This window comes from Ictidomys tridecemlineatus, chromosome 9, assembly GCF_052094955.1.
Source record: "Ictidomys tridecemlineatus isolate mIctTri1 chromosome 9, mIctTri1.hap1, whole genome shotgun sequence".
NCBI classification, from domain to species: Eukaryota; Metazoa; Chordata; class Mammalia; order Rodentia; family Sciuridae; genus Ictidomys; species Ictidomys tridecemlineatus.
Window position 1 is genome coordinate 116,823,458 of NC_135485.1, and position 23,827 is coordinate 116,847,284.

At 38.6% G+C, this 23,827-nt stretch overlaps 1 protein-coding gene across 1 annotated transcript in view; it reads left to right on the forward strand.

Moving 5' to 3' along the window:
• The first annotated feature begins 14,274 nt into the window (after positions 1 to 14,274).
• The window catches only part of Spmip2 (sperm microtubule inner protein 2), a 41,414-nt gene continuing 31,861 nt past the window's right edge, over positions 14,275 to 23,827 (forward strand). Inside the window, exons 1-2 of the mRNA XM_078020747.1 lie at positions 14,275 to 14,374; positions 16,804 to 17,036. Of these exons, the coding sequence (XP_077876873.1) occupies positions 14,275 to 14,374; positions 16,804 to 17,036 (333 nt within the window). The remainder of the gene's footprint in view (positions 14,375 to 16,803; positions 17,037 to 23,827) is intronic.

The window sequence follows — 23,827 nt, forward strand, 5'->3', positions numbered from 1 at the left end:
AGCCTATGATTGCTCTGACTTAAAAACTTAAAGATTATTTTGTAACTATTTGATCACAACCAAAACAAATCCTGGGGGTTTCTGTCACTTAGTATTTCACACAGTTCATCTTTCACACTCAGTTGTTTTGTTCAAAGCCTTAATATGACCAAAAATGAATATTAGGTTGAATAATAATAAAAAAAAAACTAGAAATTCTCAGGATGACGGCATGTGCAAAATGTACTGGAGGGAGTGCAATCTCACTTTAGAAGACATCCTACTGTGAGCAATTAGCTACAGAACCTGGGGGGCCTGTTTCATGGATGAGTAACAAGTTGAAAATTACATTGCACTGGTAAGGCGTGGGACATTCATCTATAAGTTAAAGCCACTGGCTTTCCCGCGGCATAAATGTGGTTGCTCAAATTAGTTTCATTTTGGTCTTCGGAATGATCTCTTCTATATTACCTCTGTCTGACTCTTTAGCCAATTTTATGCTAAACACCTAGCCCTTGCTACCATTGTAACAAGTTTTTCAAATCTTACTGAGCCACAGTTATAATTATCCACCAGCTTCATGTATCATAGAATTTCAGTTTCTAAACTCTAGACCAGCACTGTTAAAGAGAAACAGAATTTGAACTACATACATAGTACAAAATTTCCTAGGAGTCACATTAAAAGAAAAAAAAAAGTTAAACAGATGAGATAATTTTGTAACAAGTGAAAAATAACTTTAATAATGTATGTTGTTTAATTCAACATATTTAAATTATTATTTCATAATATCAATATTGAAAATATTAACAGAACAATTTGCATTATTTCTTTTATATGAAGTCTTTGAAATTGGGTGTATTTTACTTACTAGAGCACATCTCAATTTGGCTATCCACATATCAAGTACTTAAGAGTCACATGTGGCTAATGGCTACTGGAAATTACAGTTGTAGACCTTAAATAAAGCCCAGGCTAGCCTGGGGCTCAGTGCTAGAGAGCTTGCCTAGATGCATAAGGCCCTGCGTTTGATCCCCAACAACACAAAAAGTAAATAAAGCTCAGGTTAACATCATCTTGAAACATCCAAATATTCAACACCCCAACTGATGGGTTTTTTTTAGCTAAGTTTCTGAAAGGAAGTATTAATCAAACATTCTTGACTTGGTAGCTTCAAAATGGGGTTGCATAATTAATATTAAGATGAATAATAATGGATTAATTATACTGAAGAACAACTAGAAACTTACTGTGTATAAACAAAAGGAGTGAATTTATGAAATTTGTGATACCATGGAAAAATAGAACCACCAAGTTTGATGCCCAAATATCCTTATGTATAATCTGGTACGGCCACTCCTAGAATTCCTAAAAAGGAATGATTAGAAGGTACGTAATATGATAATAGCTATGATAATATGTGCCAGGTATAGAACCAGACATGAAGTACACATATTAAAAAATGATATCTTGCTTAATTATCTCCCTCCCCAGCCCAGCTAGGGTGCTTTACCACTGAACTACACTCCCAACCCCTTTTGATTTTTTTATTTTGAGCCTTTTTATTATTTTATTTAATTTTATTTATTTATTTTTTCAGTAAGTTGCCCAGGTTGGCCTCAAACTTTTGATCCTCCTACCTCAGGCTCCCAAGTCGCTGAGATTACAGGGGTGCACTACTGAGCCAGACTGTTGCTTCATTCTTGTAATAAGTGTATGAGGTTGTTAGCTACAGTTTCACTTTTCAGGTAAAGAAAAGGAATCTCAGACCAAAAGTATTTTGATGAAAGTTACAAGCCTATTGTGATACAGAGTTCAGATGAACTATGGTCCATTCTTTTTTTTTTTCCACATCATGATGCCTCTCAATAAAACAAAACAAATGAATCAGGAATTGGTTTGCTATAAACCAGTGCAAACCCCAAAAATGTTGAGGAAAAGGCCAGAGTGTGAATTATACATGGAGAGTGATAGAAATTTGGTGGGGAGAAATAAAATGTTTCATTATTTCCCTCTATCGTAGACAGAAGAAGGGAAAATTGAAGAAAGAGAAAACAATGATTTCCTGGGGTGATCAAAAATGTGCTTCCATGGAGAATGAAGCTTTAGAGGAAAATGGAAATTGAAGAAGTGGGAAATACTGAATGCATAGATGTGATCGATGAGTACAACCAAGGGACCCAAGATGGGAAAAAATAATTTAGGTCATTATTACAGTGTGGCTTTCAAACTTTTCTGACTGCAGCCCACAGTAAGAAATATATTTTTACACAGGGACCAGTTAACAAACACTGTGAGAGTGTGTGTGTGTGTGTGTGTGTGTGTGTGTGTGTGTGTGTATGTATGGACACAAATTTGGAAGCTTCACTAAAGAAGATACACGAGTGACAAGTAAGCATGAGGTGCTTAACATGATTGGTCACTAGAGAAATGCAATTAAAACTGCAAGGAAATACCACCAGTTGTGTCCCTGCAAAGTTCATGTGTGAGGCAATGCAAGAAAGTTCAGAGGTGAAATGATTGGGTTATAAAAGCCATAACTTAATTTGAGTGGTGATTGTAAACAGCTAAGGTGTGACTCGAGGAGGTGGGTCATTGGGGGCATGGCTTTGAGGTTTAGATTTTTTCTCTGGTGAACGGATCTCTCTATGCTTCCATGTTGCCATGCCCTGAGCTGCTTTCCTCCTCTACACCCTTCCTCCATGATATTCAGCCTGACTTTGGGCACAGAGCAATGTAGTTGTCTGTCTATGGACTGAGACCTCTGCAACTTTGAGCCCCAAATAAACTTTTCCTCCTCTAAAATTGTTCTTGTTGGGTCTTTTTTACACCTATTAGAATGAAAAAGTTAAGAAGACCAACTCTACCAAGTGTTGGCAAAAGTGTGGAGGAAGTAGAACTCTCATATGTAAATTGACACAATCACTTTTGAGAACAATTGGTTCAATTGAGAAGTTTCTTAAAAAAATTAATATACCTACCATATGATTCAGCCATTCTACTCCTAGGTATTTATAAAGTATATGTCCATGCAAAGATTTTTTATAAGTTTTTTTTAATATCTATTTTCCAGTCGTAGTTGGACACAATACCTTTATTTTATTTATTTATCTTTATGTGGTGCTGAGGATCGAATTCAGGTCCTTGCACATGTTAAGTGAGCCCTCTACCACTGAGCCACAACCCCAGCCCCCAGGCAAAGAGTTGTACTCAATATTCATAACAGTTTTATTTGTGACAACCCCAAGCGGTAAATAACCCAAAAATCCATCAAGAGGCAAATGGGTAAACATACTGTTGAGTATTCATACAATGAAATATTACTCAGGAACTAAAAGTAATAAACTATTAGTACATGTTATAATATGGATGATCTCAAAATTAATGTAACAAGCTGAACAAAAAAGAGTGATGCCGTACAATGCTATTATGTCAAATTCTAGAAAATACAAACTATACTAACAAAGAGTAGAAAAGTTCCCATGCATAGACATAGAAAAAAGGACAAAGAATCAGAGAAGATTTACACATGGTCATAAAGAGACTTTTGGGAGTGACATTCTTGATCTTGATCGTAGTGATGTTCCAAGGACAGGATCACTAGATTTAGGAAATAAACATAGAGGATACCCAGTTAAATTTGAATAGCAGATAAAAATATTAGTATATGTATAAACCATGTAATGTTTGGGATAAACTTAACCTAAAAATATGATTCATTGTTTATCTGAAATCCTAATTTAACTGGGCATCCTGTATCTTATCTAGCAACTCTGTTCATGTGTGTACATATATGTAAAAATGTACAGATTATACACTTTATATATATGCAGTTTTTTGTGTGTCAATGAGACCATTAAAAAAGAAACTGAGATGCTGGGGCTGTGGCTCCGTGGTAGCACACTTGCTTGGCATGTGTGAGGCACTGGGTTCGATTCTCAGCAGTGCATACAAATATAAATAAAGATCTATCAACAACTAAAAAAAGATTTAAAAAATTAAAAATGAAAGAAAGAAAGAAGCTGAGTTTAGCCAAGGAAGATGACATAACTTTGCTACGTCCTGTCTATCAAAGGCAGGAAGGCTAAGACCAAAATCCAAGTGCTGTATTCCCTGTCCAAGTGTTCTTTTTTTCTTTTTTGGGTACTGGGGATTGAGTTCAGGAGGGCTTTACCACTGAGCTACATCTATAGCCCTTTGTACTTTTTATTTTGAGACAGGCTCTCACTAAGTTGCCCACGCTGGCCTTGAACTTGTGATCCTCCTGCCTCAGCCTCCCAAGTAGCTGGGACGATAGGTGTGCACCACCAGGCCTTACTTTCACTTCTATCACTAGTAAGTTGATTCTAAAGGTTTTGTTCACATGGATGGAAAATTCGATCTTCAAAGTAAGGATATTCAGATATGGACTGACAAGGCAATTTAAATTATTTGATAAATCTCTGATGTCATGTGGTTTTATCCACCTGATACTTCATCTGTTCACAAATCCATATTAAAATCTAAAGTGCTGCAGCATAGTGAAATCCATTCTTGGAATGAATAAGGCCATTTCATTTCAATCTTCCTGATGACCTGGAAGCACACCCAGTCCCCTGGCTGAGAAAAGAAGGGTGAAAGTGCTAGGAAAAAAGGATACCAAAAAATTTAAAGAATACTTGTGCTTATTTGCTTTTTACAATTAAATGTAACCAAGTAGCAGGTTTACCTATGTTTTTCTTATCGCATAGTTTTAGTCATTTTATTTGTTAATTACATAATATACAAGGTTAAAAAATGCCACTTAGCTCGTGTAAATTACCCTGGCATAAACTGAAATCACTTACTGCCATTTAGAAACAGATAAGTCTTTTCTTATGTACTATTTACCCAGGGAGTAGAGAAGGGAATTGCCTGCCATATTTCATTTAGGCTAAAAAGTATCATTTTAATAAATTACATTTTAACTTGTGGGTAATTGCGATACTCTTTACTATTGAAGCCTGTGTTTAAAGTGGTAAATTTCTTTGCTTTTCTCTTTTTTGAAGCAAAGCTAGTATTAAGTCAATGGTACATTTAAACCCTTATCACCACAGAGTGGAGAATTTAGAGAACGATTTCCACTCAGTCCTCTGTGAGTTATGTTTTTCTCTTTGGATTAGGTGGTAATTACTATCATTATTCAGGGTAGCAAAGGAGCAATGCAGACACCTTCTCAGCTCTTTCCAGTGTGGATGAAACCAATTCAATTCTTACCATGTTATTATTTCCAATCTCTTTGTGTAATTTAGTATCCCTCCACTTTTTAATTTTTTATTGCATTGACAAATCCATTTTATATTTGCATCTTCTCACTGGTCACTTAAGACAACTCTGGAAAGAAAACGAATTATCACAAAGTCAGAAATTAGATGAGGTCAAACTGACACCAGAAAAGTAGAATAAAATAATAATGTCCTCATTAGGACATTATTAAGCAATTTAAAATGTACTCTTAAAAAAATAGTATACTCTGGATTGGAAATGTAGCTCAGTGTAGAGTACATGCATGCATTCTACATGTGGTTCAACAAAATATTAAAAAGGTAAAAATAAAGTTTATAAAAAGTAGACTCTTTCATGAGTCTGCAAAATTGTGCATTAAATAAAATATTTATTTTTGCAGTGAGGTTGTCAACTATTGAACACAGAGAAGCTTCGTATCTAAAATATGCATGAGGGGTTGTGGCTTAGAGGTAGAGCACTTGCCTAGCACTTATGAGGCACTGGGTTCAATCCTCAGAACTACATAAAAATAAATAAAATAAAGGTACTGTGTCCATCTACAACTTAAAAAAATATTTCAATAGGCATGAGAGAGGTATAAGAGTATAAGATAAATTGTAAATATGACAAACACTTTAGATCAGAGATTAGGAAAACTCTGCCTCCTAGGCCAAATCTGGCTTGCCACCTGTTTTTGAAAGGTTAAAAATAGTTTTTCACTTTCTAATTTATGGAGAAGATTAAGAGAATAATATTTGTCACCTGTGTAAAGAATACAGATTTCTAATTTTAGGGCTGGGAATGTAGTTCAGTGGTAGAATGTTTGCTTAGTATGTTTAAGGCCCTGGGTTCCATCCCAAGCACCTCAAAAAATATTCTAATTTCAGTGTCCATAAGTTAGGTTTTATTGGAACATGAGTTAAATACTGTGTTTGATTACTCTAGTTCTACAGTGGCAGGTTGAGTAGTTGTAACAGAAATGGTCTAGCCCGTAAGCTTGAAATATGCATTTTTCTGGTCCTGTTTTACAGAAAAGTCTAGTGGCTTTTCCTGTAGATCATAGAGTTCAACTATTGAGGAACATCTTTAAATTGCTCTCTCCCTTGCATTTGGAAAAGATGATGTCTCTGTATTATTACAATAGAAATTCATGTCCTCAAGCATAATAGTACAAATGGCAAACAAACTATATTTTAGCAAAACAATTAAGAACCAAAGGAGAAAAAATTAGTGACTTCAAATAATTTCATATTTTATTGTTTTTGTGGTACTGGTGATTGAACCCAGGAGTTGCTCTACCACTAAGCCACATCTCCAGCTCTTTTTATTTTGAGACAGGGTCACCCTAAGTTGCTGAGGCTGGCCTTGAACTTTGAAATCCTCCTGCCTCAGCCTCCCAAGCAGCTGGGGTTACAGGTGTGCACCACTACATGGAGCTTCATGTGGTCTTAAAAATGGGCTGAAAAGTAGAATCAAACTCATTCCATGTGAGTGTGTTTCCCATGAAGTGTTTTCTTTTATGATTTGAAGCTGTAATCCAGAAGCTGGTGTACCTTTCTCCTTTTAGAGAGCCTCCATTTTATGTGGGTATCTACATTGACCTCACATGACTCAGGATTAAAATCCTGATTCATGCAAGCTAGTCACTGAAATCCCAATCTCCTTGCCAGTGTTTGGTTTTAGGAAGTGATGAATGACTCAATTCTGGCAGAAATGAGAGAGGAATGTATCTGGGGCTTTCTAGGAAGTGTTTCTCTGCTGATTAAAAACAGATGCACAGGACTGGGGACATAGCTCAGTGGTAGAGCACTTGCCTAGCATGTGCAAGGTCCTGGTTTGATCCCTAGCACCACAAAACAGACACACACACACACCCTGTTGGAAGTTTCTGTATCTGCATATGGTTGCTGGCACTGTGATAGCCTGCTTTGGACCTCAAAGGGAGCTCATCTGAAGACAACCTCATGTTCAGAGGATGCTGCACACTTGGGTGGAAAGAACTCATGATTCTGAAACCATCATCGAGCTCCTGAATTAAGCAACACTGGATTCCTCCTATGCCAGAGTATCTTATTATATAACACAATTTTCCTTTATTATTTAATACATTTTGCAATAAATTTCCTTTTACTTAGAGTATGCTTTTATTAGTTTTACACATACTCTTATTAGTCTTACACACACGTCTTTGTGTGTGTATCTTTTTTTTATGGCGATGTTGAATCTTAGTGTTTTTCTTTTTGTTGTTGTTGTTTTGTTTTGTTTTTTAATGGTAATGGTCAGAGTATCTTAGAGTAAAATTGATTACTCCCAATGTGGTGGCACACACTTGTAATTCCAGCTACTTGAGAGGCTGGGCAGGAGGATTAAAAGTTGGAAGCCAGCCTGAGGAGCTTAGCAAAACCCTGTCTCAACATAAAAAGTAAAAAAATCAAATGGGCTGAGGATGCAGTTCAATGGTAGAGTACTTGGCTAGACTGTGAGCCTCTGCAGTCAGTCCCCAGTCTTGCAAAAACAAGCAAACAAAAAAGACTCTATTATGCATATTTATACTAGAAAGATTCTCAGTCAAAAACAATATTAGAACATGATTTATTTTCTACTTGGATCTCCTCTTCTGGTGAGATAGATATGTCAAGAGCCACCTGGTTGTAAAGTTTTATCAGGATAATGAATCAGTTTTATTTTCTGAGTAGAAGTAGTCCTGGAATTTGTAGAAAGTTTTTAATCCTGCCTTCTTTCTTTACTCACCTAGAAAAACATGGAATTTTATATTTTTGGATTGCATAAGCAACATTAGTGGTATAAAGTAGTCCTTTTTTAAAAACAAATATTAACAAACATATTAGTCATATTTCCATCACTGTGACCAAAATACCTGACAAGAACAATTTAGAGGAGGAAAAGATTATTTTGGCTCACAGTCTCAGAAGTTTTATTCCATAGTTGACTGGCTTCACCACTCTGGGCCCAAGATGAGGCAGAGCATCATGGCAGAAGGGTACGACAGACGGAAGGTGCTCAGCGCATGACATTCAGGAAGCAGAGAAAGAACACTAAGGAGCCAAAGATAAAATATAAACCCCAAAGTCGCATCCCCAGTGATCTAACTTCCTGCAGCCACACCCCACCTGTGTACAGTTCATTCAAGTTCAAAGAGCTCTCATAATCTGATCAGTTCATATTCTGCTTGAACACAGGAGCTTTTGTGGGCCACCTCATACTCATATCCAAACTATAACACCAAGCTTAAGCTTGGGATAGTGCAAATTCCTAAAGGGGTTGGCTTGACAAGCAGACAAAACATACGCTCCTGAAACATCTAGGAAATCTCAGCATGTGCATGGAACAGATCAAACAATAAATAAATGTTTGTTATAAAGAGGAGAAAATGTGTCCTAAAGAAGATAAACATGGTCCTTTTTAGATTGTACGGAAAACCAGAAAGACAGGGGCCATGTCATATTGATCTTTGTTCATACTGAATTAGCATTAGGCACTTAATAAGGTGCTAATATTATTTGAACTATTGGTTGAAATGTGCATAAGCATTATGTGTATTCTTCCTTATTTATTTATTTATTTATGGTACTGGGGATTGAATTCAGGGGCTGTCCACCACTGAGCTACACCTTCAATCCTTTTTACTTTTAATTTTGAGACTAGAGTCTCACTAAGTTGCTTAGAGTCTTGCTAAGTTGCTGAGACTGACCTGAAACTTGCGATCCTCCAGCCTCAGCCTCCCAAATTGCTGGGATTACAGGCATAGGCCATCACTTGGATTCTCTAATACTTTATAACTCCAAGTCCCAATCTCTAATTCAATGCATAATTATCATATCACTTATCTTATTGTTAGATTAATCCCTTTATAGTATCGGAAGCATTCTGACTAGAAACTGTGACTCAGGTAACCCACAAACAGGTTTATCATTTGAGAAAAAAAACCTAATGCATGTACATAAAGGAAGTTTCTGCCTAACGTTTATTTGGCTCATTCAGAAACTTGACAAGCCACGTCATTCAGTTTTGTCAACAGTTGGACCCATTTCGTAATTGCACTGACTGGATTAAGTGTAGCATTTAAAAATTTTCCAGTCCACGAGTCCATCCTGTGGTCACTGTTAGAGCTGGAGAGGTTTATTCACATGAGGACTTGAGGCATTTCGTCTCTAACATTGTCCTCTCTTGCTCCCTACCTACATGTGTCAGATATGCCCATGAGAGTTCATTTCATAGTTCCACATTCCCAGCACTGTCCTCTGACCCGTGCCTGGGCTTGATTCCCCTGACAAGCTGTTCTGCACTGCATATCTGCAATGGCCAAATGATGCCGTTGTTTGTCAACAGATTATCAAAATGTATTTACTAAAATACCCATTTTCACATTCCATGTGATTCCTTTTGATTTATTTCCTTGGTATATTTCATTTTGGTCACTGAGATGTAGGATTGGCCTCATGAGGCCATATTATAGAATGAAGTAACATTACTATGAGCTTTGTCCTTCTCTTGTCCTTCTCTCTGCTTCTTGCTGTCTTGCTGCCCCAAGATTTTTTTTCTTTTAACATTTTACCTCTGAGAACTTCTGTAACATTTAGTTTACTAAGTGACAAATGATTTGAATTTTTTTTTGTCTGAAAATGACTTTTATTTCCCCCTAATTTCCTGAAAAAATACTAGATATAGAATTCTGGGTTGACAGGTCTTTTGTTTTTAGGAACTGAAAGTAATTGCTCTACTTCCTCTGGCCTCTGGTTTCAGATGAGAAAACCCTGTCATTTGAATTTCGGTTCCCTCTAGAGAAAAAGGAATTGGGATATAAAGTACCCATCTTTTTTGGGACAGAGGCCACTATAGGTCAAAAGAGCAGGTCTCAGGATAGTGGGGACAGTTCCTCTCTGAAGCATGGCTCACGTGAAGGATTTCAGGAATCACTTTTCTCATTAACACCTGAAAAGAGGACTTGTAGAAAAGCATCTTGAATCATTCCCCTCGACTCTAGAAAGAATTACCTCATCTGAGAGCACAAGTGGGCTTACAGATAGAATGTGGAGCTTCTGTCAGATGAAGATAAGACACTTTCTAAATCACAACAAGCAAATGGCATGGCTCTAGAAGAGGCAGGTTTTGCAACAGGAATGTTTTATGGAGGCTGGGGATGTGGCTCAAGCGGTAGCGCGCTCGCCTAGCATTCGTGCGGCCCGGGTTCGATCCTCAGCAGCACCACATACCAACAAAGATGTTGTGTCCGCTGAGAACTAAGAAAAAATAAATAAATGTTAAAATTCTAAAAAAAAAAAAAAAAAAAAAAAAAGGAATGTTTTATGTCCAGAAGATGGAGCTGGCAAAAGTAAATTGCTAGCTTTGTAAGAAAACTAGTTTCTGTTAATATTCGGTTCCATATTGAAAGACACATTCCTCACTAATGTGTACTATGCCAGTGATTCCACTGAGTTCCAGCCTCTGTTCTAAGCTCTTACAAACTTTTTTAAAATTTAATATCCCACAAAAACTCTGAGAAGTTACCAGTATTATAAACATGCATCTTTGTTTTCTGTTTCCTTTGCAATGCTAGAGACTGAACCCAGGGCCTAGTGTATGCTAGGCAAGCACTTTACCACTGAGCTACACGCTCAGCCCCAGCCAATATTATTTATAGTTAACAACTTAAGTTTGGATCTGTTAGAATTAGTTGGGATTCTATTTTAGTTCTATGTTCTCTCAATGCCTATATAATGTTGCAGCTGTACTGCCTTCTTGCTATCATTGGGTAAATATGATGACACCAACATGTAGCAGTCAGTCAGTTGGATAGATGGTATTTCGTGTTGTATCATGTTCTACACTATTTAAAACAGTTTCCTAACCTTGTGACTATTGCATTTGGGGCCAGGTAATTCTGTGTTAGAGGGAGGAAAACTTTGCTGTGTGTAGTAGAGTATTTTGTACCATCCTTGAACCACAAGAGCAAACATCCCCAGTTGTAATAACCCAAAATGTCTTTGGTTGTTGTTAGGGACCCCTGAATGATAAAATCACCCCTAGTTGATAATCACAGGCCTAGAACTACGGAAATATGTTGTTTTGCAAATTTAAAAATATACAGCACATCTAGAAGGTTTAAAAGTCTTAATAATTTTAAAATAAATTTGTGATTATTTATTTATTTATTTATGTATTTTTGGTACTGGGGATTGAACCCAGGGGCACTCAACCACTGAGCACATCTCCAGCCCTATTTTATATTTTATTTAGAGATGGGGTCTCACTGAGTTGCTTAGGACCTCACTGTTGCTGAGGTTGGCTTTGAACTTGTGATCCTGCTGTCTCAGCCTCCCAAGGGATTACAGGCATGCACCACCTAAATTTGTGACTTTTAATTGATGGTTACTTGGTAAATCAAGGTTAGGTGGATATGGACCAGACTCTCTGGAGGGTTGTTATTATAGTTTGGATATGAAGTGTCCCCCAAAATCTTCTGTGTTGAAGGTTTGGTCCCTAATACAGAGTCGGGCTTTTGGGAAGTCACTGAATCATGAGGACTTTCACCTCATCTGTAGATTAATCCATAGATGAATAGACTACTGGGAGGTGGTGGAAAATGCAGGAGGTCATGGGCAGTGTGCCCTAGAGGACTGTATCTTGTGCCAGGCCCCCTCCCACCTTCCTGATTCCCTCCCACCCCCTGCTGTGCCTACTAGCAGCCATGAGCTGAGCCCTTTTCCTCCACTATGTCTTCCACCAGGATGTTGTGTCTCATCCTCAGGCCCAAAGCAATGGAACCAGCCCCAACCACCAACTGAAACCTCTGAAACCATGAGCCAAAACCAATCTTTCCTCCTCCAGATTGTGTGAGGTATTTTGGTCACAGGGATGGAAAGCTGACTAACACAGTGGTTAAGTTCTTTTGACTACTTCATAAGCCATTTTGGCTGGTAGCTGGCATTAACATTTTAGTTGTTTTCTGGTGAAGTAGTATTTTCAGATTGTATATAATCAGATAGTGCTTGTATTATTATTTCAGAAATATCAAATGATGTTCATTGTTAAGTCATTCTCGGTTTGTCTTCAACATTTTAGAACACAATTGCAATATTAAAGTCTTTATGATTTTTGTGGACAAAAATGGATGATATGTGAATTATAGCTCAGTAAAGTTAATGTTATAAATGAATGAGTGAATGAATGAACGATTGAACATAGTGAAAAGCAGTTCTGCTTTTACCCTTTGGGGTCTTACCTTCAAGTCCAGAATAGAAGAATTTAAGACAGTTCTGAAAATTCAATGGCTCATTAGATATTTAAAACAGCACTTACATCTTTCCAACATGAGTTTATATATCTTCAGTCTTATGATGGAATTCTCTAATTCATTTGCTCAGTTAACAATTTGCTATATCCATTCAACATGTATTTCTTGTGTGGATCTTCACACACACACACACACACACACACACACACACACACACACGACAAACAAACAACAAAAACGAAAACCCCACAGCCACATTTCTAACTGTAAATGGCATTTCAGAGATAAGTGAGCAAGTAATGTTGAGGACACAGAGAGATGAGAGTAGAAGTTGGATCTGCCTACTGTCCTTAAAATCATAGTTTTTCCAGGGCACAAAAATAGAGAAATGTGGAATCATAAATCATGATACAGAATTTCATGGTACATTTCCTTCCCCATGACAATGTAGCTACTACACCAGAGCAAGAGTTAGGGATTATGACCAACATTAGGTAACAAGAGCTCCTTTTAAATATTATAGCTAAAAGTCATCCTGCTAGAGTTGGTGCCCAGACATGAAGGAAAACTTCAAAGAAGATAGAAAATGGGATGGATTTATTTATTAATTTTTATTAACCTAAGAGCAGCCAACTTCATTCTTGGCAAATGAGGGCTTGAGTTTGTGAAAAGAGGATGAAATGTCCAAGAAAACTTGCTGCAGGATGAAGAAACACTAGAGACATTCTGAGGGATATAGCAACAGTTGTCAATTAAACAAAGATGATACTTGTTAAGAGAAAAATAAAGAGACCAAAAGTTGGCATGAATTGGAGGATTTACTTTTAATCAGGGAATCCAATCCAGCAAAGTCTAGGCTCTGAAGAATGAAGTTTAGAAATGAAAACGTGGGTTACTTAAAGCCAAATGCCTTCAGAACTGTCTTATTTGAGAAACCATGTGCATTAGTAAGCTTTATATTACTATAACAAAAATACTGGAGGCAAATTACTTAAAAATAGAAAAGGTTTATTTAACACACAGTTCTGAAAGTTCCAGTCCAATACCAGGTGGCCCGATTGATTTGGACCCTTGAAGAGGGATGGGTGGCAATGGTTGGGAGCACATGTCAGAGAAAACTGCTCATGTCATGAGTCAGGAAGCAAAGGAACCAGAATCCCCAAATTCCCTTTGAAGGTACAACTTCAAGATCTCTAGATAGGGTCTTCTCACTTGGTCCCACCTCCAAAAGGTCCACATTACTTCCCAATAGCGCCACCTGGGGACAAAACCTTTAACACAAGGACTTTTGGAGAACACTATCTATATTCAAACCATACACTGTTTTGGGGTGTTGCTATGGGTAGTGATAAGGGGATGTTTTGGTTAGGGAAACCCAGGTATGGCTGTAGGAGACCGGCTGTGATTGTGGGGGTCTACCTCCTACCATAGCCTACTCATGTCTCTGCTTCATAGGCAGGCACCTGAGTCAGCTACATAGCTTACAAGGCTAGAGCAGGGTCTTCCCAGGAAGACTGTGAGCCAGGAAGACTGTAACCAGCACTGTGCTGTCTCTGCACATTGCATTGTGCATCTCTACAGCATACCTGAGGAGGCAGAGGCTTTGTGAAGTTTAATGACTTCACTAAGTCAGCCACAGAGCACCCTGTCTAGACACACACACACACACACACACACACACACACACATTTCAGAACATGAGCACTTTCTAAAGTGCTTTGGGTTTCTGGTACTATGGTTGAAATGTGTCCCTTACAAATTCAGGTATTCAGTACAAATTCAGGTATTCAAACATAATGGCCAATGTGATAGTATTAAGAGATGAGCCATCAGGTCCTGAGGGGTCCTCCTTCATGAATGGGATTAAGACCCTTGTGAAAGAGGCATCACCTAGAAGTGTGCAGCTTGCTTGCCCTCCTGCCTCTTGCTAGGTGAGGACACAGCAACCAGGTGCCATCTTGTAATCAGAAAGTGGCCCCCACCAGAGACCAAACCTGCCCTGCGTTGACTTGGACTCAATAGCTTCCAGAACTGTGAGCAAATAAATTCATGTTCTTAATAAGTTACCCAATCTCAAACACTTTGTTATAGCAGCACAAATGAATCCAAACAGATGGCAAATAATGACTTAAAAAAATTTATGGCAGTCCACAGAATGAGGAATTAATGACAGATACACACTTACCCTCACTTTTTTTTCTTTTGGGGTACCAGGGATTGAACCAGGGGCACTCAACCACTGAGCCACATCCCCAGCCCTATTTTGTATTTTATTTAGAGACAGGGTCTCACTGAGTTGCTTAGTGCCTTGCCATTGCTGAGGTGATCCTCCTGCCTCAGCCTCCTGAGCCACTGGTATTACCCTCACTTTTTTTTTATTTAGTTGTAAATGGACATAATACTTTTATTTTGTTTATTTAGGGTTTTTTTTTAATGTGTTGCTTAGGATCAAACCCAGTGCTAGGCAAATAAATTCTCTACCACTGAGCCACAACCCCAGCCCTACCCTCACTTTTATAACAGTGTATGGTGACAAAATTTTAACAACCGAAATATTATATAGAAGGTCATTATTGCCCCAAATCTTTCCGTGTCTGTAGAATGCATATAAGTAACCTGATGGAGAAAAAAAAATCAATGTTTAAAATCAAATTTGGAGACTCTAGATTGCATAATTATAAACAGGTTTGCTTACCCCAGGACTCTCAGAACTCTGAATATGCTTTTGCAGGCTGGGAGTATCCAAAAGGCAGTGTTCCCAAATGTACTTGACTACGGAGCCTCTTCCCTTCCCATATACCTACATGGTACATTCATGGGATCAGTATTTGCGAAACGTGGGAATGCTCTGACCTAAATTCCAGCAAGACTAACACAGTTCTTTCATATTTCACCCTGTTTAGAAGAGATTGCATTCATGTCTCTATGATGGGAGTCATACAGATGAAGAGAACAGTTTTTTTGTACTCTGACAATTCTGCACCCGAGCCATTAGGTCTAAGTGAAAACCTGAAGCAAATAAAATTGAAGCTACAAAGTGTTCATCAGGGGAAATTAGCTACTTGGTGAATACTCAGTGCATCCCGGGGAGCGATGGTGATTAGGAAGCTGTGAAAACACCTGCCCAAATCATGTGTGTGAACAATTCTCACGTTTGCAACCTGCCTGGAAAGCAGAGATGTCTCTTCTAATCACAGACTCAATAGCACATTGACCACCCCACAGGGACACCTGGGCCACGTGGCAGGGGCAGTGAATCCAAGTCCCTGCTCCTCTTGTGCTCCCTGCAGATGCCCAGCTCCCTGATCTGAGAGCAGAATGAAAGGAGCCATGTGACCTCCAGGAGCCTGGGCAGTGACCTCCACGCAGTATTCTCCTCCAAGGTCTTGGGTGAACTTTTGGATTGAAAGCAGAAATTCCTTCTTTGTGCCCCTGATTTACCTAGACAATCTTTTAAAAAATTACATTTATTTTTAAATTGTAGGTGGATACAATATCTTTATTTTTATGTGGTGCTGCGGATCGAACCCAGTGCCTCACACGTGCTAGGTGAGCCCTCTACCTCTGAGCCACCCCTCCAGCCCTACCTAGACAATCCATTTGGGTACTGGAATTTTCAAAATTGTTCCTGGACAAGTGACTCCACTGTCTCTCTGTCATCCGTACCATCCTTCCAGAAGGACTAAGCTCCCCTTCATCACTTTTAAATCAAGAACCACCTTTAAGTGATGTTTTCCCAGACGTCTGATTTTTCCCTGTTTCATTCACTTTCACTTTCATCATTCATTGTCTGACACTTTAAATGCCAATATTTATTAAACACCCCTGACTTTGCTCATCATCATCTAGTAATTTTCTCCATTTCCAATTGATTTTAATACATGTGGGGAATAGCGTCTCATTTCAGATTTTATCCAGAAAAACACCCCAACATGTGAAGACCTACACTCTGAATACGTGGCATGTGTGAGGAATTTTTGTATATCAAATATGTCTATATTAAACAGAGCAGTTAGTGAGTGGGGTTATCAAGGGCCCAACTTTCAAGGCAGCCTCTCTGGGCACGAAGATCTTGTTAGCTATGACAAGCTACGTCTTTATGTGCCTTATTTTCCCATCTGAGGAAAATAATTCTACCTCTCCCATTTGGCTATTAATAAAGGATTAATTGAATTAACACATCTAAAAGGCTTATAATAGCACTTACAAACATGGTAAGCAGTGGCTATTATTATTTCCACCATTACAATAAAAGCATCTTAGCATAAAGTGGGAGGAATGTTGTTGAAGTTTTGTTTTTATTTTTTTTTTCTTGTCTCTTTAAGGTCCACATTATGTAAAGGATCATTTACCTAAAGTTCATCAGCACACTTCCTATATAGGAGAAAAGCGTCCAGTGTTAGAAAAAACGGGAGATCTTAAGTATTTATGGAGGCCTGCCTCAAACAGAAGCTGGCCAGCAAAATATAAACATGAGTATGTCGGTGGAGTTGGTTGGGGAATACAAGACTTTGATTTCATCAACAAATCCAGACGAGAGAGCGGCTTTCATATCAAGGTACTGCCCTTAGATTTATGCTCTTCCTAGCGTATTGTTTTGTGACTTCAGTTCTTTCTGGGTTTGCTTCCACAGGCTATTTCAGGTACTTGATCTCTTATGGAAAAAATAATGGGATTCTAGTTTTGCAGAAACATAAATTGTTTGAATAAATGTTCTTGCTACCGCAACGCCCCCTTAGCCCTTTTAATGCAAGAGAGGGGAGGTGTGAAGAAAATGAAGTGATGGATGATCCCAAAGCATTTGGACCTGGTTTGGGGATGCATTCTGAGTCACATGGATGCGGAGGCATTCGCACACTCTTCCCCCATCCCAGCACTGTTCTGTGAGTGGGTGGTGTCAAGGAAGGAAAACGTGTTGGACATAATCCACAGAGCCCAAACAGGAGTCTCAGATCTTTGGAAGCCACTGAATTGCACACGCCTGTGTGTCAGTAATTCGGGGTATGCAGTCAAATGAGATTTAGAAACCTTGTCTGATTTCCTTTAGGTGATGTGGACACAGACATGTGCCCACCGTCTCCTCTGGGAATGGAAGGGAATGTAAATGATTTTGGAACCAGAATCTGAGAATTCAGGTATCTATTTCTAGGTAGGCCTGTTGCATTGTCTGAAAACTGAATGTGCCAGTTATGCAATAACCAGAGTTCTTAAAATTCTTAAGGCAATGTAGTGCAGTCCCACATGGTGAAAAGAAAGAAAGATGGACCTTTGAATAGCCCAAGTTTGTCTATGCAGGAGAATAGTTTGGAACTCAGTCTTGGAAATTGGAAACTCAGATTTGGGTCTATCTCTGTGACTTTGGGCAAATGACTTCACCTTTCTGCATTCCTGTTCCCTGCTCTGCACCTGGCAGTACTGGCAGCGGGAGGCCCACGTCACAGAATCACCTGAATTCCTATCCTGGTTCTACCAATTCCTGGCTGTGTATGGCCTTGGTTAAGTTCTGCTGTGGTTCTGTTTCTTCATTAGGAAATCTTTTTAACCTTTGCTTGTTTATTTATTTGTTTATTTGATGCTAAGGCTTGAACCCGGTGCCTCACACGTGCTAGGCAAGTGCTCTACTACTGAGCTACAACCCCGGCCTCCCATTATGAAATCTTAATATCTACCTTAATGGGCTGTCATTGGCACTAAACAGGTTGATCTTGTGAGGTGCCAGGAATAGTGCCTGGCATGTAAGAAGCTCTATATGTATTTAATATTATTATGTTGCAAAGATGAAATATGAGAACACAGAAATGCACTAAGCCTGATGTCCGACCAATGGTTGCTATCTAAATTTTAGCTATTTGTATTAATTCTTGTGTTTCTTTTCATTTTTAGTTTGTTTTGTTTTGTTTCTGTTTTATGTTGCCTAGGCTGGTCCTGCACTCAGGTGATCCTCCTGAGTAGTTAGAAGGACTGGTCTGAGCCACTGTGCCAGAATTGTGTTTAATGTTACTCAGTATCATTGAAACAGAATGAATGCCCTGAAACGTAATGTTAAACTTTATGCTATTCCACTTAGGCAAAAATGAAGTTCTGAAATTTGATTAAATATCAAACTGGCCACCAGCGAGGAAAGTACAACCCCAAAGCAAAGCAGTCAGTTCTAAGAGATCCCAAACTCTGGTTGCCTGGTTGCTTCCCTTTGGTTGGGGATGTCCTGCTTACACACAGTCTGCAACCTGTCTGGCCATCTGAGCATGTATGACCTCTCCTCCTTCTTAATCTTTAACTTAAGGACCCATTTTTCTGCTCAAATGAAGTGCAACCAAATATTCCTTAGTTTTTAAAGCAAGTTGAGAATCTAAAAGAGATGGTCACTGGAAGTTAGCTTTCCAAGAAGGTATTTATTCAGTTTCTCTTGTTAGTGTTTCAGACTGCATTTAATGGGGCTTGGTAACAGTATCCTCTTGATCTCTGTGGCTGTTAGTGTGAGCCATGCAGGGATTTTCTTTCCCAACTTTTCACACACTCAGAAACTGGACTTGTTTGGCATGTAGTATAAGATGATCCCAAGTGTGCTGAGCATCTACACACTTTCTCAGTCCTGGCACTTTAACATTAATTATTTCCAAGGATCTATCTGTCTCAGATAACAAGCTTGAAGAATTCCTTGGAGGGCTGGGGATGTGGCTCAAGCGGTTGCGAGCTCGCCTGGCATGTGTGCGGCCCAGGTTTGATCCTCAGCACCACATACAAACAAAGATGTTGTGTCCGCCAAGAACTGAAAAATAAATATTGAAAAATTCTCTTTCTCTCTCTCTCAAAAAAAAAAATTCCTTGGATATAGAGCTTTGTAATGAGAACAAAATTATTCTAAGAATGACCATGAATATAGTCACTTAGAATGACTATTCATATTAGCAAAGAACCATCTGCGATTTAACTACCGGTTAAAACTGGTTTTGTCCCTGAGAATGCTAATCTTCTGCATATCTAAGGTGAGCTTCCTTCCCTCTGTTGCTATCCAAGGAAAATCACAATACCATTCTTTGAGTCTAGACTCAGATTTCGATTCCTTATCAACCCACAGCTTCAGGCAGCTACTTCCAACCAATCAGACCTGGTGCATGATTGACACGTGAACTGACACATACATATACACACCACACATGGCAAATGCACTCCCACATACACACAAGCTGTCAGAGTAGTGGTCTTAACCTAGGTTAGCCTCACTGCGGAGCCAATCAGTTCTCCAGTGTGGTGCCACTTAGGAAATGTCCCAGTCCACTTCTAGTTCTTTCTCCAGTACCTCACCTTTCTGTAATCTCTACATCCCTCACTCTTCCTGGTCCCATCATAATGCAAATTAAAAATGGTCAATTCTTGTTTTGATCTGACTACAGACACTTCTCAGTGTCTCTCATTTTGTGCTCAGACCTTCATCTACTGGATTTTATAGCTCTAACAGCTGCTTTTCTTAATTTATTGCTGCAGGTCTAAGATAGGCAGCAAAGGAAGCTCAGCCCCACCTTCAATAAACTCCAGGTTAAAATGTCTTGGGCAGCTGCCCCCTACCTGGGAACTGTCTCTCCTATTTGGGGCAGGAGGAGGGTTTCTATAGATCATCTGGCTTTTGGCAGGAAGATAATAACTTCCATGCTGAGTGACACCTGGAAAATTCCTCCCACATTTTAGAGGTCAGTAAAAAACCACAAGATTGGATTTCTCTTCTGGGTTTTTTTTTTTTTTTTTTTTTTTTTGTGTGTGTGTGTGTGTGTTTAGCTATTTCTTTCTCACTTTATGTGGTTATGATGCCATAATAATGCATGTGTGTATTACTGAGGAACCATTATTTTTGTTATTATTTCAGATTTAAGAGCAGCAGATTCCTTTTGTTTAAATGGATCTGGTTTCTGCCAAACTATACACGTTGTCTCCACAAGAATCTAGGAGTTCAACCTGCCTCCTCCTGGCTGGTGTGCTTCTGCTCCCCTGGCTTTTCTTCAACCCAAACCTCAAAAGAGTCAGCAGCTTCCTTGATGGCTGTTTTCTGCTCCTGCACTCTGGCCTCATGACAAAATGATTTAAGTAATTTGCGTTTCCCACAGAAATGATGTCACACTGCTCTCAAGTACTAACTCTTCATTGATGTGATCCCAAAGACAACATTAAATCAATTAATCTTAACATATATCACAACCAATTCATTGCACATTATGGTAACTTTTAAAAAATCCCAAGAGAACCAGGAAAATCCATCAACATATTCATATGTGACATAGTAACTAAAAAATTTGAGGTTTTGTTATTTCTGCTTCATTTTTTTTTAATATTTATTTTTTAGTTGTAGGTGGACACAATACCTTTATTTTCCTTTTATGTGGTGCTGAAGTTCAAACCCAGTGCCTCACACATCTAGGTGAGCCTTCTACCTCTGAGCCACAACCCCAGCCCTCTGCTTCATTTTTAACTGCACCAAATTCCACTATCATGAGCCAGGAGGGCTTCTTTGGGACAGTTTTATGGACATTTGAACAGATTTCTGATGAGCTATTGAATTTCTTGAAGGCCAGTAGGATAAGCTCATTCAATATTTGTCGGTTTATTAGACTTTTTCCTCATGATAGATTTACTTAGAGGATACATATATGAAAACAGCTACAAGTAACTGGGTATTTAATAAGGAATTATCTTTACAGGTAGGAAACTGAGATATGGACAGGTAAAATTTTTGCCTGAGGCCACACAGCTAGTTAATGATATAGCCCAGATTTCAGCCCAGGACATGGAATTCAAGGAAGTACATGATGTAATAAATGAAACAACAGACAAAGGTCCAAACATTAGATTGGAACTGCTGGGTAGCATGCTCATGTCTGTTGTCAATTTTCCATAAAGTGAGGTGGTATCTGACTAGGTCAATTCTAGTTGTCTTCTCTGGTAAGGAATGTCTTACCAGCACTTCATGGTGCTCTTAGTTTTCTCCCAGTTTCCCACTCTCCCTTGTTTGCACACAGTATACTTCATTTATAATATTAAAACAAATTGTACCACTCATATATTTGATGGTCAAATAGCTTGGTAATAGCTATTTTTGAATTTTTTACTTAATAAGTATTTTATAACCCTTTAAAAAATATCAAATATAACCATTAGTATTTTACAGGGAGGTGGGAGTGGGACAAGAGAGATGATAGTAAAGTCTCACCAAGCCAAAACCTTTTTTCCTTGTCCCACTTATGCAGTACCAAAATGTCCTTCCCTTTTTTAAGTTCACCTGGTGGGGGTGGGGGAAGCATTAACAGTGTGGAGTTGCTAAGTATATAGAATACCCAAAAACACATTTCAGAATTTCTGGGTTTCTTTTCTACCCCCCCCCCCCAAATTTTCATTTACCTTTGGCTCATTTAGAATAATTATAAAAACAGCTACATTGTTGAATCTCATTAAAAATCCTAATTTCCAAGATGTTGTTATCAATATAGAAGATTTGAAAAGATAATAATGCTTCCCCATTCTAACCAAGTTATCTAAGCAAAATAGAAAATAGCTTTTCTAAAATTAGACATGTTCTTTTCCAGACAGGCATGTGTTTAGTTCTCACTCTTTTCTTCTTGTAGTTATTTGCATCCTAACAGTTGTGGTTTAATATAAAAATAATTGCATTATCACCTTTCATCCTTAAGTGCTGGATAAAATAATACATTTCAAGATCCCCCAGGAAGCTCTTAGGGAGTGCCACATGCTGCCCATCTGTGAAGGAGGAGAAACCCTTTGCTTCTCTGAAAATAGTATATTAATACCATTAACCTCCTTCTACACAGGGTTATGTTTTAGCCTATTTTATAAAGCGTGGCTCTATGGAATTCTTCAAATAAATCGAAGGAAGTCTTATCCTTATGAAATCTTACTTGGAACTGAACCTCCTGAAAATAAATTTTAGGTTTGATGTTTCCTGTCTCTAACAGGCCGTGGAAATAGCAAGGTGGCCAGGTCTCGCTGAGCTGCACTCTCTCCACTGTGTTTGGGGCGACTCCATGAGGAATAGTGAATTCAGATGAGCCAGGCACAGAAAGACAAGCTCCCACTCTTATGTGGAATCTCAAAACTTTGACCTCATAGAAGTAGAGAGTAGACTGGTGGTGACCTGCAGCAAGGAAAATGGGGAAAGGGAGAGATGACCCAAGGCTGATCAATGGGTACTAAGCTACAGCCAGATAGGAGCAAGGAGTTCTGGTGTGCTGTTGCACAATAAGGTATTTATCAATAATGATAATATGCTACACATTTCAAAAAATCTAGAAGAAAGGAGCTGGAAAGTTTTCTTAAAGAAGTATAAGCTGGGCACTATGGTGCATATCTGAAATCCCTCCGACTTGGGAGACAGAGGCAAAAAGGTCACAAGTTGGAGGCCAGCCTCAGCAACTTAGCAAGACCCTGTCTTAATTAGGGTTCAGATGTATCTCAGTGGTAATGCAACCCTGAGTTCAATCCCCAGCACAAAACAAAACAACAACAAAAAAAGGGGCGGGGGGGGGGAGGAAAGAACAAGAAGATAGATGCTTGAGGAGATAAATATGTTTAATCTGAGTTTAACATTACATAATTGGGTATTGAACATTTCAGGTACCCCATTAATATGTGCAATATTTTTTATACCTTTATTTTATTTATTTATTTTTATGTGGTGCTAAGGATTGAACCCAGGGCCTTTTACCTGTGAGGCAAGCACTCTACCGTCGAGCCACAACCCCAGCCTCTAATATGTGCAATATTTTATGTACAAATTCAAAAAAAAAAATTTTAAGAGAGAGAGAAAGAGAGACAATTTTTTAATATATATATTTTTTAGTTTTTAGTTTTCAGTGGATACAACATCTTTATTATTTTTATGTGGTGCTAAGGATCGAACCCAGCGCTCCGCGTATGCCAGGCGAGCGTGCTACTGCTTGAGCCACAACCCCAGACCATCAAAAACAAATTTTTAAAAAGTAAAAATAAAATATGATTAATAGTTTTAAAAGAATAGTGCCTTCAGTAGCTCACAACATAGCCACTGATCTGCACTCTCTGCACTGTGTTTGGGACAATTCCATGAGGAATAGTGAATTTGAATGAGCCAGGCATTTTCTACTGGGCATTTCAACCCTAAATGACCTGGCCTCTCAATTAAACATAATACTTTCTCTATTGAGATGACTAATAGGCAATTATTGGTAAATTGGAAGAGAAACACATTCTGATTTTCCCATCTTTTGTTAAGATGTGGATATGTGAGCAGAAACAAGAAAAAGGTACCAAATGCTATTTGAAGCCTCCTGGTGGTTTTATCCTTTAATTAAGGAAAGCTAAAAATAC